The sequence below is a fragment of the Cucurbita moschata genome, unplaced genomic scaffold, assembly GCF_002738365.1.
Source record: "Cucurbita moschata cultivar Rifu unplaced genomic scaffold, Cmos_1.0 Cmo_Scf00003, whole genome shotgun sequence".
Lineage (NCBI taxonomy): Eukaryota > Viridiplantae > Streptophyta > Magnoliopsida > Cucurbitales > Cucurbitaceae > Cucurbita > Cucurbita moschata.
In genome coordinates this window covers 6,208,355-6,223,730 of record NW_019268519.1, presented here as the reverse complement: position 1 = coordinate 6,223,730, position 15,376 = coordinate 6,208,355, and the positions used below count along the sequence as shown (strand labels likewise).

Sequence of the window (15,376 nt, the reverse complement as noted above, 5' to 3'; positions counted from 1 at the left end):
TTTTTCCCTTTTTTGCCCCAAAATTATTGTTATTTCGATATATTCGTGTCCCAATCAATTTCTGCGCCTTTTATATCCCCGGATTCACATTTTTATTCTGAATCACTTTTTTTTTTCTTTTTTTTTTTTTTTTGCTAAATTAATAAAAATAATTTTAAATATTAAACTTTTATCTCATAAATATTCTTGAAACTGAGTAAAATGTTTTAAGATTTTAATAATATTTTTAAACTTTTAAAAAATAACTTTAAATTTAAAAAAAAAAAATCAAATATTTTTTTTTCGAAACTATTAATAAATTATTTCAAAAATGTTCTTTTACCTTAAAGTGGTTGGAAAAATAACAACTTTCAAAGTATTTAATAAATAACTTTAAATTTTTAAATTTTATTAATATTCTTAAAAAAAAATATTATTCCTCCACAAAAAAAATTAAATTCATAACTAGTTTTATTAGTTTAGCCTAATAATAATAATAACAATATTTTAATTTTTTTTTAAAAAAAAATTATTTTAAAAACATCTTTACAATTAAAAAAATAGGTTTAGAACTTGTAAAATTATTTTAAAATTACTTTTTTTAATACCCTTAAAAAGTTATATATACATACATATATATATATATAGACTATTCCATATTAAACAAGTATGTGTATGAAGCTACTTTTAGCTTAGGCCAAAATGATTTGGTTACTTTTTGGGGGATTTGAAGTAATTGATGAACAATTTGGCTTAGAGACACGGGGCACGTCGGGGAGGGCGAAAAAGGAAGTCCCATCAACGAAATAAGCTTATAGGGAGGGTTTACATAGATATACAATAGTCTCGAATAGGCGAACGTGTCACTAAGTTAAGTTAATAGGTGCAGTAAAAACTATATTAACAGTGATTAAACCAACGGATAAATAATGTTACAGAGGGAAGGAAGAAAAAGAAGCAATGACATTTTATACAATAAGAATAACCCATTTGAGTGAGATGTTAAAAAATGGCTAGTTAGTAAGGATGTTTACCCATGACTTCTTCATCATGCCAAACATGTTCTTCAAGCTCGCTCCCTCATATTCTCTTTATGCTATCACCATGGATTGCTACAAATCCTTCACTTGCAAGCGTCGACGCCGCATTCCTAAGCTGCATTGTCGAAAACACGCATAATTATCATCAGCACGATTCGATCAACTATTATGTGACAATTTGTGGTTGTTAGATAGAGGAAACATACATTGTTGAGGTGGACTTCATTATCAGGATTCTGTTTCTTCAGCTCATCCAGTAACTACAGGAGAATTGGAAAATATTTAGAAACAAAGCTTCCAACTTACTACGAATGTTTCTGCGTACAGTAAAAGTTAAACAACACACCTCTGTCAGGCGCATGGAGGGTCCTCCGAGCTGCATTTTCTCCATAATAATGTTGCGAGTTGCCGATAATATAGTCTCCCTTCGCATCCTTTCGCTTGCCGATACTCCCGTGGTGATCAGATCCATGTCAATGGTTCCTGAAAGTTTATTGCAGAGAAGGAAGATTGAAGTTAAGATGTGAAAGTGAAACTGTATAGGATTCAAAAGAGATTTAGAGGCATGCCAAACAACTACCTGTAGAATGATCTGTTGCAGACTGTTGCATTGCGACTTCAAGAAGGCGGAAAGCCTCAAGGACATCGCCCTTTTCAACCTGAATAATTAGAAATTATGTCTGTCATACTGACTATGAACTATGAATAAGGAAAAAGAGGGCTTTACTAACCCATTCTGAGAAACGTATTCGAGCAAGGGCTTCGCTTAGACGTATTAAACTCTCGATCTGCCGGGGAGTAGCTGTTATAACCTGTTGATTCAATGATAAATTTCAATTGAACAAAGAAAAGGAAAAGGTCAGAAAAAAGACCTCCATCTTTCCCTCTCTCCCCATAAAAAAACAATGAACAAAATTTGATAACACAATCAGATTTCCCTCCATTGGAGTATATTTGAATGCAGGTACCTTTTTACTACTGCCTGGAAAGTTTCCTCTCCTCCTCAGTTCAACATAGCCTCTAGTCAACTCTTCAGCTGCCTCATCTGACAATTTCGGGTGAATATTTTTCCTAGCATAGCTGACATATGAAGTCAAGGTCTGAAGGTCCAAGAAATCCTGCTCAATACCCTGCAAGTGGAGTGCAATTGAATGATGAACAAGATGAATCAATTTAAGTAGCCAGTGTATGACCAGAATTGCAAGTTACTCAAACCTCTGGGTTGTCAAAGTGTAGTGAGACAATATGTTTAGCAAGGCGCCTATCTGTTTGCTCATCAGCCTTATCCAGAATTAAATAGATCAAATCAAATCTGAGAAGCCAATAAATCAAAATAATTTCAGTCAGTAGTTGCATCAGAAATCCAACATAGATGTGATTGAAATAATCTCTCAGCATTACAAGGTTTCGTTTAGTTTAGTGTCTATGTTCACGACACCCTTAGTTCATGGTACCAAACATATGAACAATTTATCACAGAACAGCTCAGCAGTACTGAATTTAGATGTGCATGCATACAAAGTTCTAGAAATAATGTGGTTAACGAATCAACAGTGTTTACTGACCTAGATAACAAAGTAGGAGGAAGGTGTATGTTATCAATCACAGACAGACGAGGGTTATAACGTGAACCACTAGGATTTGCACAAGCTAATACTGAAGTTCTGGCATTGAGGGAAGCAATAATTCCAGCCTTCGCTATTGAAACGGTTTGTTGCTCCATCACCTAGAAAGTACAAGAAGCATTAAAACTTAAACCATCAAAATAAGTTAGTTGGATTGGTAAAATAATATGACTGATGAAACATCAAAGATAGGAATTTTTTTCACGTATAAAATAACAGTGTCATATATAAATTCTGATGCAATGAGTTAAATGCTGCTCTTCCTTCATTGAACAAATATTCACAGAAGAAAAAAAGGAAACAGGCAATAGATACAAGCCCCAGAGTTAAAAAGTCCTCAGCTTTTACATCGCCTACCAAATTATATAGAACTTAGATACATCTATTTCGAAATAAAACTCAAAAGCATACCAACCTCATGCAACATGCTCCTTGCATTTTCAGACATTTTGTCAAATTCATCGATGCAGCATATGCCCCTGTCACTCAAAACCAAGGCTCCGCTCTCCAACACCTAAAAAGTAACCCAATGTGCACAAGTTATCAGTTATCCACAGTTCAAACAAGTTGGATGTCAAGAAAATGCGATGAAATGCAGTAGGATCATACTGTTTCCCCTGTTTCAGGATCTTTGGTGACATAAGCAGTCAAACCAACAGCAGAGCTACCCCTTCCACTGGTGTAAATGCCACGGGGAGACAGTTTATGTATGTATTGGAGAAGCTGAGACTTGCTGGTTCCAGGATCACCAACAAGAAGTATGTTAATATCTCCACGAAAGCTTGCACCGGATGCCAACTTCAAGGCACTCCCACCAAAGAGCTGCACAAAGAGAAATCAACGCTCAGAATATGGCAAGAAAGGGTAGAAGTAGAAATGTAAAAAAAAAAAAATACCTGGCAAAGAAGGCCCTTCTTTACATCATCAAGCTCCCAAATATTAGGTGCCAATGACCTGGTTAGTCTGTCATATATATCAGGTTTTTTGGAGAGTTCCTTCAACTCTTCCACCTGCATTTCAATCAACAAGGTGAGTGCTTTAGGTATGAATGGTCAAGAAATTTGGACCAATAAATGCCAAAAAATCCATACCTTTGCTTCATCAAATGAGATATCATTCATGTTTCCTCCCAACCGGTTCTCAACTTCTATCATGTCCTCTGCCACCATTCTTGACTTGTCAGCCTTCTTTATATGAAGACAGTCAATATAAGTCTGCAAGAAAAGAAAAAGGTGCTGTCAGGCTAAGACTTCAGCACAACTAACAAGTTCAATTCTATTTTTGAGAAAATGTACAAAAGGTGCACCTTGAATAATGATTTTACAGATCTCTGTGTTGGTCCAACTCTCACACTCATGGCCCTGTAAATCCCAGTGACCTACCAAAAGAATCCACGTTGATAAAGCTAGAAAAATAAATGCTCTATGAATGCACTTCATTCTTAAGATTGGTCTTACCTCAACCCTGTCACCAGGCTTTGCAGTATCAACCAGCTTGTCATGCATTAACAAGCTTACAGTATGTGGTGTCCCTCCTTCAGGTATCTCATCCGGAGTCTCTTGAAGCCGAACGATCTGCTTATCAGCAAACCTAACTCAAGGACGTAGATTAGTCTTATTCAGTTCAAGTTAATTAAACATACTTTTCTCGTGCTCCATCCACCCCTCAGTTTACATGTTAATCATTACAACGAGATGAATGTCTAATAGAAAAGGAATCAACAGATTAACTGACAAACATTGTAAAGAACAGTAGGTTAAATTTTATGCAGAAATTAGTCGTGAAAAAGATGAAACAAAGTAAAACAGTATTTCTGACAGGATTACATTGCCTTCAATGTGCTCATGCAAAAATATTTTCTTTTCAGGATTAGCATACTTGGTATAAGAATGTTCTTAAATAGACGTCACAACTACAGATACTTGCAAAATATTATTGACACATATATCAACTTATTCACTTTTGACAAGCGCAAGGAATTAGCAAGCAAATATTACCAAAAATTGTACATACTAATAGTTTGGATAAGACACAACGTACAGTTTTCTAATCATATTAAAGTGACATCAAACTTGGCAGCAGATTACCTGCATCGGTTGTGTACCAGCGTCATTGAGTTCCTTGCTTGGCACTCTTCCTTCAAGCATATAATGGGCTCAGATATTCGCCCTAATTAGTTAATCGGCTCCATTGTCAGTACAAACAGAAAACTTCATTTGAGCAAGCATATAAGGCCAATCATGCAAACAGGAAAGAACGAGTCCAATGAAATTTGAACTCACCTCTCTCAATAGCTACAGGGTCAGTGTAGTATCCACACACAAGACATCTAAATATCGCCTCTCTGATCTCAGGAATTATCGAACTACACCGTATAATCATTCCCTTCAGTGACACCATCCTCTCAATGTCTAATAAAAAACCAAGTGGTCTTAGGCCCCAGTTTAATGAAGGAGTGGAGATAACTACCAAAAACTAAATCAATCAAACTGAATTAGAAACATTACCAGATGGGTTAAGATTTCTCATTGAAGTAGAAGTTCTGAGATTGAAAATCCGAGTTTGAATGTGCTTTTCGAACAATGGGTTGATTTGAGGCACCATTTCCATCAGAACAATATCAAAAATTGCGAGAACCTCGAGAGGATACCTCACCATCTTTGTATATAAATCCGCATCGTAATTGAACACATCCTGCGCATCCACATGGAGCGAATCCCCTTCAACTTCAAGAACCCTCTTGATTGCATCCGCGTATTTTCCCTCAGTATGAAAATCCCCCTCAGACTGCGACGCCTGACGATCGCGGAAATGCCTCAAAAACCGAATAATCGCTCCCTTAACATCGTCAACACTAATACTCGTCCCCCACACAAAGGTCGGATGGTCCTCGTCCATGTCGTCACCATCGCCAGGCTCCGTCGACGGCGGAATATCATCCGTTGAAGTAGGTGTAGCAGCCACCGGAGTCGCTCGGCTACCAGACGCTCTTCGTCCACCACCTTGCCGGCGCGAGCGCGGCTCCGTAGCCGTCGGGGAGGTTTCCGACGAGGCCAGTCGAGATCGTTGACGCGGCGGTGTAGCAAATTCCGAAGGAGTAGATGAGCGGCGACGGCTTCGACGGCGATAACCGTCGCCTGAGGACGAAACGGTGTTTCCAATGGGACTAGAGAACGAATCATCAGGCGATGAAGGACCTGCCGAGACGAAGAACAGAAAATAAAGAAATGAACGTTCAATTCACGTCGAAGTAGACTAGTTAGCCGACTATTTAGAAAGATACCGACCTGTATTGAAGTTAACCGGAGAAGAATCGGACGCCATAGCTACTGGACAGTGAAGCAGAGAAATTCGGAGGGATGAAGAAATGGCCAGTGAGCCAAGGGACTTGGCGGGAACATACAGCTTTCTTCCCGCCAAAACTGTGAGGTGCTTCATATGGAATGGGCCTATTGGGCTTTCCAACTCGGGAGCCCATATCACTCAGAAGTCTTCGTTTTACCATGTTGAAACATTTTTTTATTGTTCACAGTCTAAAGTTTTCCAACTCAAATAACTTTTATTGAATAAAAAGTTCAACCGAACTCGACCTTTATTTGGTGATCATAAGGAATCGTTACGAGGAACTAAGATTTCGCCTGTCACAATCCCACTTTGATGGCAGCGGACTTGAGATTGTGCGGCACTCACTCCCCAGCAACAAGTGAGTTAAAACTATTCGTTCTTGTGTCGCCTACGGCCAAGCGACGTATGCTCGAACCTCTGGCCCCAGTTCAAGAAAACAATTTTAGAAAACGGGGGCAAAGAGATTTCGGAAGAGAGTTTTGAAAGCAAGATTTGAGAAATAAAAATTGGTGTTATATGGGAATGTAAGCAAAATGTAACAACAACGGCTTACTTCATATAATTATCAAGTAGGGAGATATGATTTACCTTATTGATCGAATATCTCAAGGCAAAAACATTGATTTTGGAAGGTATTTCAAAAGTTGTAACCTTAAACGACATTTAGCATTACATCTTTCGAAGCTCTATACAAGAAAAACTGTTAATGTTAATTTCTAGTATGCTGGGATGAAGTACGAGAGCCAATGTAAGACGTAGAGATATGGAGTTCAAGGCGAGAGACAATAAATTTATAAGGGTAGCACCTATGAAAGGAGTTCTCGGTTCGGGAGAAAATGGAAGTTCAAATCACGTTTCATCAGGCCATTTGATGTATTAGAGTGAGTTGGACGGGTAGCTTACAGATCTGTCTTGCCACTTGCACTTTTAGGAATCCACAATGTGTTCCACGAATCAATGTTACAGCGTTATATATCAAATTCACATCACATGATAAATTTCGAGCATTACAATTGATATCAAAGCCTAGTTTTGAGATTTCGTAGACTACTTAGCGAGTGATAAAAAGTTCTTAACGAGAGAGCAGATAAACTCAGGTAAGTTTAGATTCGCAGCCACACAAGTCATACAAACCTCTAGTTTCCATGACACCAACGAGAAGAACATGCCCACAGTGGTGACTACCGATGTAGCAACACCGTCGTCGGTCGACACTATCGCCATCAAATAGAAACCTCCATTTTCTGTTCATCGGAATCACCGGTTGAAAGAAATAATGGTAATGTTCTTGTTTTACCATATGTAGTTGTGTGATTATGATGTATCAGAACTAATTAGTTAAATTGTTATTTCAAAGTTCTAAAGAACATGTTTTACTCGCCTTTTGCCTCGATGATAGCATCCTTTTCATATGATTTTGAATTACAAAATAGTTAGCTAGCTTTAAGTAACGATTCCTACTGGAACAGATGAGGAAAGTCAGATCTTACAAATTTTATGGACACAAGATAAAGATGATATGGAAGTTAGTGTTGATGTTCATCAGAAACCATTCCAACAAATTAGGTTTACAGATTAACTAGTTACTTCTACTTGCAGCAAACGCAACTACTAATTTTTCCTTTTACAACATCTATTTACTTGTAAGCTAAATTGGAATTAGTTTCGGTTACCTTTTGGAATGCACTTGATGGAGCAGACGCGTTCTTGAAGCTGTTCTTGTCCTAAGAACTGTGCTTCAATCCGAGTCCGTGCTTGCCGCGGACACATCCAGGCTTGGTGAACAAAAACGGCGATCTCTTCGAATTATACATCCTCGTAAAACCTCTTTTCCCTAATTTCCTCATCCTCTGCCGTCCGAGTTTGTCACTAACGGACCACGGAACGAGTTCGTCGTCCAAATCGCACTCATCGCCATCATCATCATCATCAACAACATCGTCGTCGGATTCATCCTCCTCCAGATCGTTACAGCCGTACGCGAAACCGTTTTCCACCTGATTCTGAAGCAAATAAACATCATCGAAGGGACCATCGATTCGCTCCTCAACAAGAGAAGAAATCGGCATCGCTACAACACGCTTCCCTCGAAGATCCTTAGGAACTCGGACATCAACGCTGCAACTTTCCCCTTCTTCTTCTTCTTCTTCTTCTTCTTCCTGCTCATCTCCATTTCCATCTATTTCGAAATCCGCATCTGAAGCATCGAGCAACTCCCAGTTCGAAAGGCGTTCGACTTCTTCAACAAATTCGTACTCTAAATCATCGTGAAACACGAATTCAACAGACGATGATGATGAAGAGGCTGCTCCAGAAGGGGCTTCCATCAAATATCGATCAGATTTTCTCTCAGTGAAATTTGATCCGATAATTGTTTGCAGTTTTTTATTTTTTTTTGTTTTTCAGCAGAATTGTCTGCAAATATAAGGGGTAGAAATTTATGAGGTCCCAAGAGGCGCTCACATGATTTGACGTGCAGACTCCAATGAATGGCTGCCACGTGGAGTAACGTGGGCATCAACCTTCCGTGCAGACCACGTTGGGGTTTACCCATCAGTTATTTTTCTTTTCTTTTCTTTCTTTTTTTTTTTTTTGCTGAAATTTCCTTTTGAAAAACAAAGTTTGAATTTTACTTATTTACTTTTATATGTATTTAATTTTAATTAACAAAATGTTAAATATAAGTTGACTTTTTTTTTCTTTTTTTCTTTTTTTTTTTATCAATTTTGTTTTATAGATTTGAGAGGAATAAGAAAATATAGCAATCTAAATAAATTTCTTATTAGATAATTTTAACATTTAGAGGTTAAATTAAAAATAGATCAAATTGAAACTTTTTTTTAAAAAAAATAAAGAAATTATAATGTACTAAGATTGACAATTAATTTGTTTTTAGTTTTAAATTATATTTGTTGATAAATATGTAAATAATGTTTTAAATGAAGATAAATATAAACAAATAAGTATAATTGAAAGTTGATAAAATTTGAAGATAAAGAAATGTTTCCTTTTTGTCCCAATCAATAAAGAAGGGTGAAGGTTGTTAGTTGTAGTTCATTTTTCCTAAACAAAGCCATTTTGGTTCCAATGTTCTCCCCAACTAAACGAGATGTATTAACTTTGAAATGTTTACTCTTAACCCTCCATGAGAGATTTTGAGTCAGAGCTTAACTTGAGTAGAGCTGAATCTCTAACCTCGACCCTTGGAAATGCCTACTCCTAACTCTCCACGAGGAGTTTCGAGTTAGAGCTTAACTTGAGTAGAGTTGAATCTCTAACCTCGACCCTTGGTTGGTAGGGTGATTCTCCCCCAATGGAGAAATGAGGTGATTAGAGGAAATAAATATTCTCACTACCTTTGCCGGGCAGTATAATTATGTAATAGCTCAAGCCCTCAACGCTAGTAAATATTGTCTTCTATGAGTTTTCCCTCTCGGGCTTCCCCAAGATTCTTAAAACACGGGTAGAGAGAGGTTTTCACATCCTTGGTAAAGAATGCATACTTCGTTCCCATTTCCTTCCAACCGATGTGGAATCTCACAATCCACCCCCCTTGAGGGTCCAACATCCTTGTCGGCACACCGCCCAATGTCTGGCTCTAATACCATTTGTAATAGCTTAAGATCACCGCTAGCAAATATTGTCCTCTTTGGGCTTTCCCTTTCGGGGTTCCCCTGAAAGTTATTAAAACGTGTCTGCTAGGGAAAAGTTTTCTACTCTTATAAGAAATGTTTCGTTCTCTTTCTACCGATGTGGGATCTCACAATAACGTTGCATACTAAGATGCAACAAATAATGAACCGAAGTAATGATACGATAGAAATATAAATAACAGCGTTATCAGATGATTTACACAAACCATAATACTACAACTTTTAAAGGGTAATCAATCTTATGCAAAAAGGAATTGATCAAAAAGAGAAGCTTCAGACAATACAAAAGTGGAGCTACATGATAGATACATTTTAGAGGAAGGGATGAGAAAGTTACATCAAAAGATAGATAATAACAACAAATACAGAAATCTTACATTTTCCCTCAGATCAAAACCCAATTTCAACATGGAAATAATCGAATTTACGAAACAATTTCTAATAATCGTATCGTAAACGCCTGCATATAAAATAATCTAATCGATAAAGGTTCTATGAACAACTTAACAAAGAATAGCCGAAGTCAAAATTCATGAATTTCTGAATATCATATTTAACTAAACAGAGGTTAAGAAGAACAAAGGAGATGGACCAAACCTTGGATTGGAAAAGCTTCATAACTTTCTATTCTCTGTGATAGATTGGTTGACGAATGAAACACCTTTGTGGCTGCAAGGGACAGCTCAGGTAATGGCTGTAAACAGTCTCGGTTGAACAGTATAATCATCGAACCTGGGAAGGAGAGCAGACTAGTCCAGACGCATCTGCCCCGACAGCAGCGAGATCACAAACAGTACAAAACTGCCCTTCCTGGCTTAGCACAAAATGGGTACTGCAGTACGGGCACGAAACATTTTTCTGTCCTCGATAAATTGGCACGTACGTAGCCCCACAGATCACAAAAGGGTTTCTGAAATCATAGTTAAGTTTGGTAGCATCTGTCATATTCCTCTCAGCAGCCTGCAGCACTTGCCTGGCTGCCTTTGCTTGGTTCTCGACGACAGGATTGGTTTCGAGCAACCGCCTGGCAAAGTTACCTGCTGTAGCAAGGTTCTTAGCCTTAAAGCAGACAGTCATAGCATTCTGCAAGGCAAGTCTTAAATGAGGTAGCTGTAGATTGCAGTGAGTAAAATAGGCTGCAAGTTCCTGTTGTCGTGTCGGATTGTCCTTCATTTCTCTCCTCTTGAGCTCCATCTGCAAGCCTAATACATACTCTTTCACTATAATAATCAACTCCTTCACCTCATCAACTTCTCTCTTTGACTCCACAACTACCAATGGTATTGTATGAATAATGCTGAGGAAGAGCTTTAGAGCTTCTGTGAATTTCCCAGATGTTGTTGCCTTGTAACCAGCTTTCAGCTTCTCTTCCAACTGAGAGAAGTTAAAAATGAGTGCAGGGGGTCCTCTCACATTTGGGCTTGCAGACTCGCTCCATCCTCGTTCGACTGCCAGGGTTATCACTGGAGCGGATGAAAACGCACGAAGATGGGAGTGGCTGCCAGCATGAAGATCGAGAAACATTGATTTTAAGGGAGCAAAGTTCTTTATTCCAAGTTGTCTGCTCAGCAATCGCATAGCAGTATCGAAATTGCCAGCAGCAGCATGTTCGGCAGCAAGAGACGACCTCTGGATCCAAATTTGGCTTACAGGCATGCCGGGAGTTGGGGCCACGAAAAATGAACGTGTACTGATGGAAGTTTTGGGAGTTTCTGCTTCAGGAGGAAGCTCCAAGTCCTCAAGGTCCCAGCCACCATCTTCTTCGTTTTCTTCAGCCACTTCCCCATCTTCTAAAATTACTGTAGTATCTCCATTTCGCAAACCATCAACTTCAACCATTTCCAGCTCCTCGCCCCAATCACCATCAGCAGCCTCGTCTTCTTCATCAGCGACACCCCGGCCAACAGTATCTAACCCACCTTCAAATATGCCTTTCATGACTCTCAGAAGAGGCCAATCACCACCACACATAACGGGAGACGGGGGCATCAAAAGAGATGGTACTTTTCCCTTCGGCAAAACTGGAACATCATCTCCCAATTCAGCAGCAAGACGTTCAGCAACATCGTGCAGTCCATGAACGGAAGCTGTGATGTAAGCAAGGGGCAAATGACCAACATTCTCCAATATCTTAACACGCTCCCGAACATCACCCAGATACAAGGCATTGTGAAATTGGCCCATCACGTCATTTTTAACTTCAGCAATTTTAAGCATCTTAGACAACTTATCGATGTTACCAGTTATGAGATAAAGAAAGGATAACCTCTCGAAGTTTTTTGTTCTCTGATAGGCATATTCCACAATTCCTGAATTGCCTTGGCGAAGAGCCTCAACACCCAATTTGTACCAGTGATCTTTCTCATCAAGAGCAGTTGCTGATGCAACAGCAATTTGAATGCTCCCACTCTCGAGAGCCAAATTAAACCGAGTTCTCTCGTCTTTCACAAAATGAAGAGCAACTTCAGGGAAACCCTTTTGTTGCAAATAACTAATCATTGCTTGCCCACAAAGCTGAGAGTTCTTAATCATGCTCATTACATGGTCAAATTTCTTCTTCAGAAGGGACAGCTTGAAAATATACTCTGTTGCATCGATAACAATGGTTCTACATTTTCCATCCCGATCCAAACAGAAGATAGTATTTCCAGACACCTTTGTGATGTATATTGGGACATCTAGGGTTCTAATTATCCCACTATCTCCATTGGGCAGGCAATATTTGATGTGATTTAACGTCGTATAAATGAACACACCATTATCATCCCACGCACCACTTTTTACACGAATTGTCTCATGAAGCGTGCACTGATGCACAAGCTTCTTGCTGGCAATGATAATCACATGTTTGCTAAGTAAAGCAACAGTCTCCATATCATTCGACCAGATGACATACTTCATAAAGGGGGTTTGTAAGTCACCAAGAACAATTCTTTGCTGAAGATCAAATAAAACCACTCTATCCTCGGCTCTACATAATAAGTTACCTGTTCCAGCATAGAATATTGCATCTGCAGCAATCGGGAGGACACTCTTTTTAACAACTTCATTCTTGATATTCTTGACCAAGACTTGATTGTTACTTTTATCTAACACGGCAAACCTATTACGAGCCACAAAGACTGCCGATCCTCCAACACCTTTCTTTGCATCTTGTACACTATCACCTCTACCAATGCTTTCCTTGGGTATGGCATATAATTCATAGGACCCATTGTCCAGATCTGAGCAAATAAGAACAGCATTTTCGGTAGGACTATACGATATTGATCTTGGGCTCTGATTCAAGCAAATGGATCCAGGACGTCGAATTGGAATTACTTGAGTATCTCTTTGAGTCGAAAACTCATAGAACCGCAAAAACCGATCCTTGGTATAGAAAAGAGAATCTCCACTAATGGCAAAGGCTGGTCGTTCTCTCTCCAACTTAAAGACAATCATGCCACTGTCATGACCCGCAGCCAATAGGTTCATCTCAGGATGAGCAGCAAGAATCCAGAACCGGTCGTGTTCACGACGAAATGTCTGGATACCAGTACGCTTTGTAACATCCCACACACGGATGCTCTTGTCCTCTGAATTAGATATGATTAAATCCTGTTTAGCATGGAACATAACACTTGAAACATTATTCATGTGACCTCTCAATGTGTCCACTTCCCAAGCCTTTGTGTCTGGAAAAAAATAAACAGTCAGCATTTAGCAATTTGTAATATCAAAATCATAGCATGAAAAAAAAAAGAGCCAGTATATTCAACCTTTATTTCTCTTTTATGCATTTATAATTGCCTTTGCATAAGAATGCGAAAAAAACGAATGAATCTTAACTAGATGGAGATGGATAAGAGGATTATAATTATAAATTCAAAGAAAGAAGTTCAAATGACTTGTCTAGGATTCATAGCATAATTTTCTTATCATCCAAGAGAGCATTCTAACATAAAGGATAGTAAATCTATGAAGGAAAATTATAAAGTAGTTACCATTCATTCGCCACAACTTTACTTGCCGATCATCAGCTCCTGAGACAATCAAAGGCAGAGTTGGATGGAAAGATGCCCAGTTGACCCCACGGTCATGACCTTCCAATACATATTTAACCACAGCATCGACACCACCAAAAAGATCTGTATTCATCTGACTCAAACGCAAAATGTCATCTGAAGGGGACACTGTCTTCTTTCTCAAGGCACCAATGTCCCAAACACGAACAGTCTGATCTAGGGAGGCAGACACGACGAGATCATCTTTGGGGTGGAATGAAGCACACATAACATAATGATTGTGGCCAGTCAACACAGAAATGCAAGTACGAGACTGCCAGTTCCATAGGCGAATAGTTTGGTCATCACTGGCACTCACAATCCACGGGTACTCATGGTGAAACTGAACGGTGCGTATATAATCAAGGTGCCCAAGAAGAGTAAACAAGCACCGGTGTGTCTTATAGTTCCAGACTTTAATTTTGTAATCATCCCCTGAAAGAGAGAGCCTTTCAAAGTTATAACAAATTCCAGAGTTAAAGAAAAACGAAATGAACATCTCATAGGACATTGACACTATGCAATATCTCGCAAATACTTAACCATGCTAGTGCTAGAACTCATAAACAAAAAAAATAATCACGTTAACACCTCAAAAACTAAACCAATTATGCCATGACTCATCAAACACATACACACCATTATCCAATAAAAGTTTCAAATTCTCATTTGTCTCCCCCCACAAACCCTGTAAGATACCATTTTAAGGAAGAATATTACCATTTTGTTTCCTAAAAATCATTAATATCATATGCACTACCAACAGCCAAGGAAAAGGTCATGTTGGAGAAGAAAAAGGCAGCTGCAGATTAGATCTCTTAACCTCTGACACAGGAAGGTAATCGTTAATTGACAAGAACTACTCTGCAGTGACAAATTCAGACCGTCAAATTGGTTATGAGCTTTAATTGTCTTGCATCTGCAAATATTAAGTTAAGATCCACATTTTCTGATATCACTGAGTACATTACCGACCCTCTAGATAGCGAACACCGGGATCTACCAAAATGCAATGCAATGATGACCAACTGAGACACGCCCAGAATTTCTATTAACCAACACTAGATCCAGGTGAAATTTAGATATTGTTGTGTTCAGAGACAGTGGAATCATACAAGATCCATTATACTATCAAAGGCCTAAGAGAACTTGAGATACTCTATCCCAAAAAAGAAAGAATGGAGATTTTAAATAAAAAAAAAATGTACCTCCGGACACAAACAACGGCTGAGATTTATGAAAATGAACACCACGAACAGGCCCATCATGTTCATCAAATCTATCAATAAGAGTGCCCATCCGGTAGTCCCAAAGCTGGATCACACCGCTGTGAAGACTCGCAAGGATCCATGGCCTCTTACTATGGAAACTCAGCCCCTTCACTCTATTACTCTTCGTCTCAAACTTCGTCAGCATCTCGACCGATCACAAAACGCCACACCTCTCTACAAAAACAATTGCCTCATTACCATCAACACACCAGAACTACAAATCCAAACGAAAACTTCCCAATCCAGTAAAACAATGCTTTACAAATAAGTAACAGCACTACCAAACAACCACAAAACAAATCAATGTTCTTCAAAAAAAACAAAAAGCAAGCAAAATCAATCCCAGAACAAATTAGAAAAAAAAAAAAAAAAAAAAAAAAAAAAAAAAAAAAAAAAAAAAAAAAAAAAAAAAAAAAAAAA

At 38.6% G+C, this 15,376-nt stretch overlaps 3 protein-coding genes across 3 annotated transcripts in view; all 3 read right to left on the bottom strand.

Annotated features, from left to right (window-relative positions):
- Window positions 1-971: 971 nt before the first annotated feature.
- On the bottom strand, window positions 972-6,015 carry LOC111432387 (DNA replication licensing factor MCM4-like). Its single transcript, XM_023069249.1, has 18 exons — window positions 5,932-6,015; window positions 5,152-5,841; window positions 4,927-5,055; window positions 4,732-4,813; window positions 4,102-4,234; window positions 3,951-4,022; window positions 3,736-3,858; window positions 3,541-3,654; window positions 3,254-3,466; window positions 3,060-3,158; window positions 2,585-2,745; window positions 2,235-2,331; window positions 1,988-2,149; window positions 1,751-1,831; window positions 1,600-1,678; window positions 1,366-1,502; window positions 1,226-1,279; window positions 972-1,134 (listed from the first exon to the last, which is right to left on the bottom strand). Exons 1-18 carry the CDS (start codon window positions 5,966-5,968, stop codon window positions 1,060-1,062), a joined length of 2,538 nt encoding a protein of 845 aa, XP_022925017.1. The 5' UTR covers window positions 5,969-6,015; the 3' UTR covers window positions 972-1,059.
- Window positions 6,016-7,457: 1,442 nt separating this feature from the next.
- On the bottom strand, window positions 7,458-8,390 carry LOC111441242 (NAD-dependent protein deacetylase HST1-like). Its single transcript, XM_023078241.1, has one exon. It carries the CDS (start codon window positions 8,314-8,316, stop codon window positions 7,714-7,716), a length of 603 nt encoding a protein of 200 aa, XP_022934009.1. The 5' UTR covers window positions 8,317-8,390; the 3' UTR covers window positions 7,458-7,713.
- A 1,506-nt stretch (window positions 8,391-9,896) lies between these two features.
- Window positions 9,897-15,376, bottom strand: part of LOC111437881 (coatomer subunit alpha-1) — a 6,472-nt gene continuing 992 nt past the window's right edge. Inside the window, exons 2-4 of the mRNA XM_023075963.1 lie at window positions 14,894-15,130; window positions 13,626-14,120; window positions 9,897-13,316 (exon numbers count right to left, since the gene is read on the bottom strand). Of these exons, the coding sequence (XP_022931731.1) occupies window positions 10,366-13,316; window positions 13,626-14,120; window positions 14,894-15,101 (3,654 nt within the window). The 5' untranslated portion in view covers window positions 15,102-15,130 and the 3' untranslated portion in view covers window positions 9,897-10,365. The remainder of the gene's footprint in view (window positions 13,317-13,625; window positions 14,121-14,893; window positions 15,131-15,376) is intronic.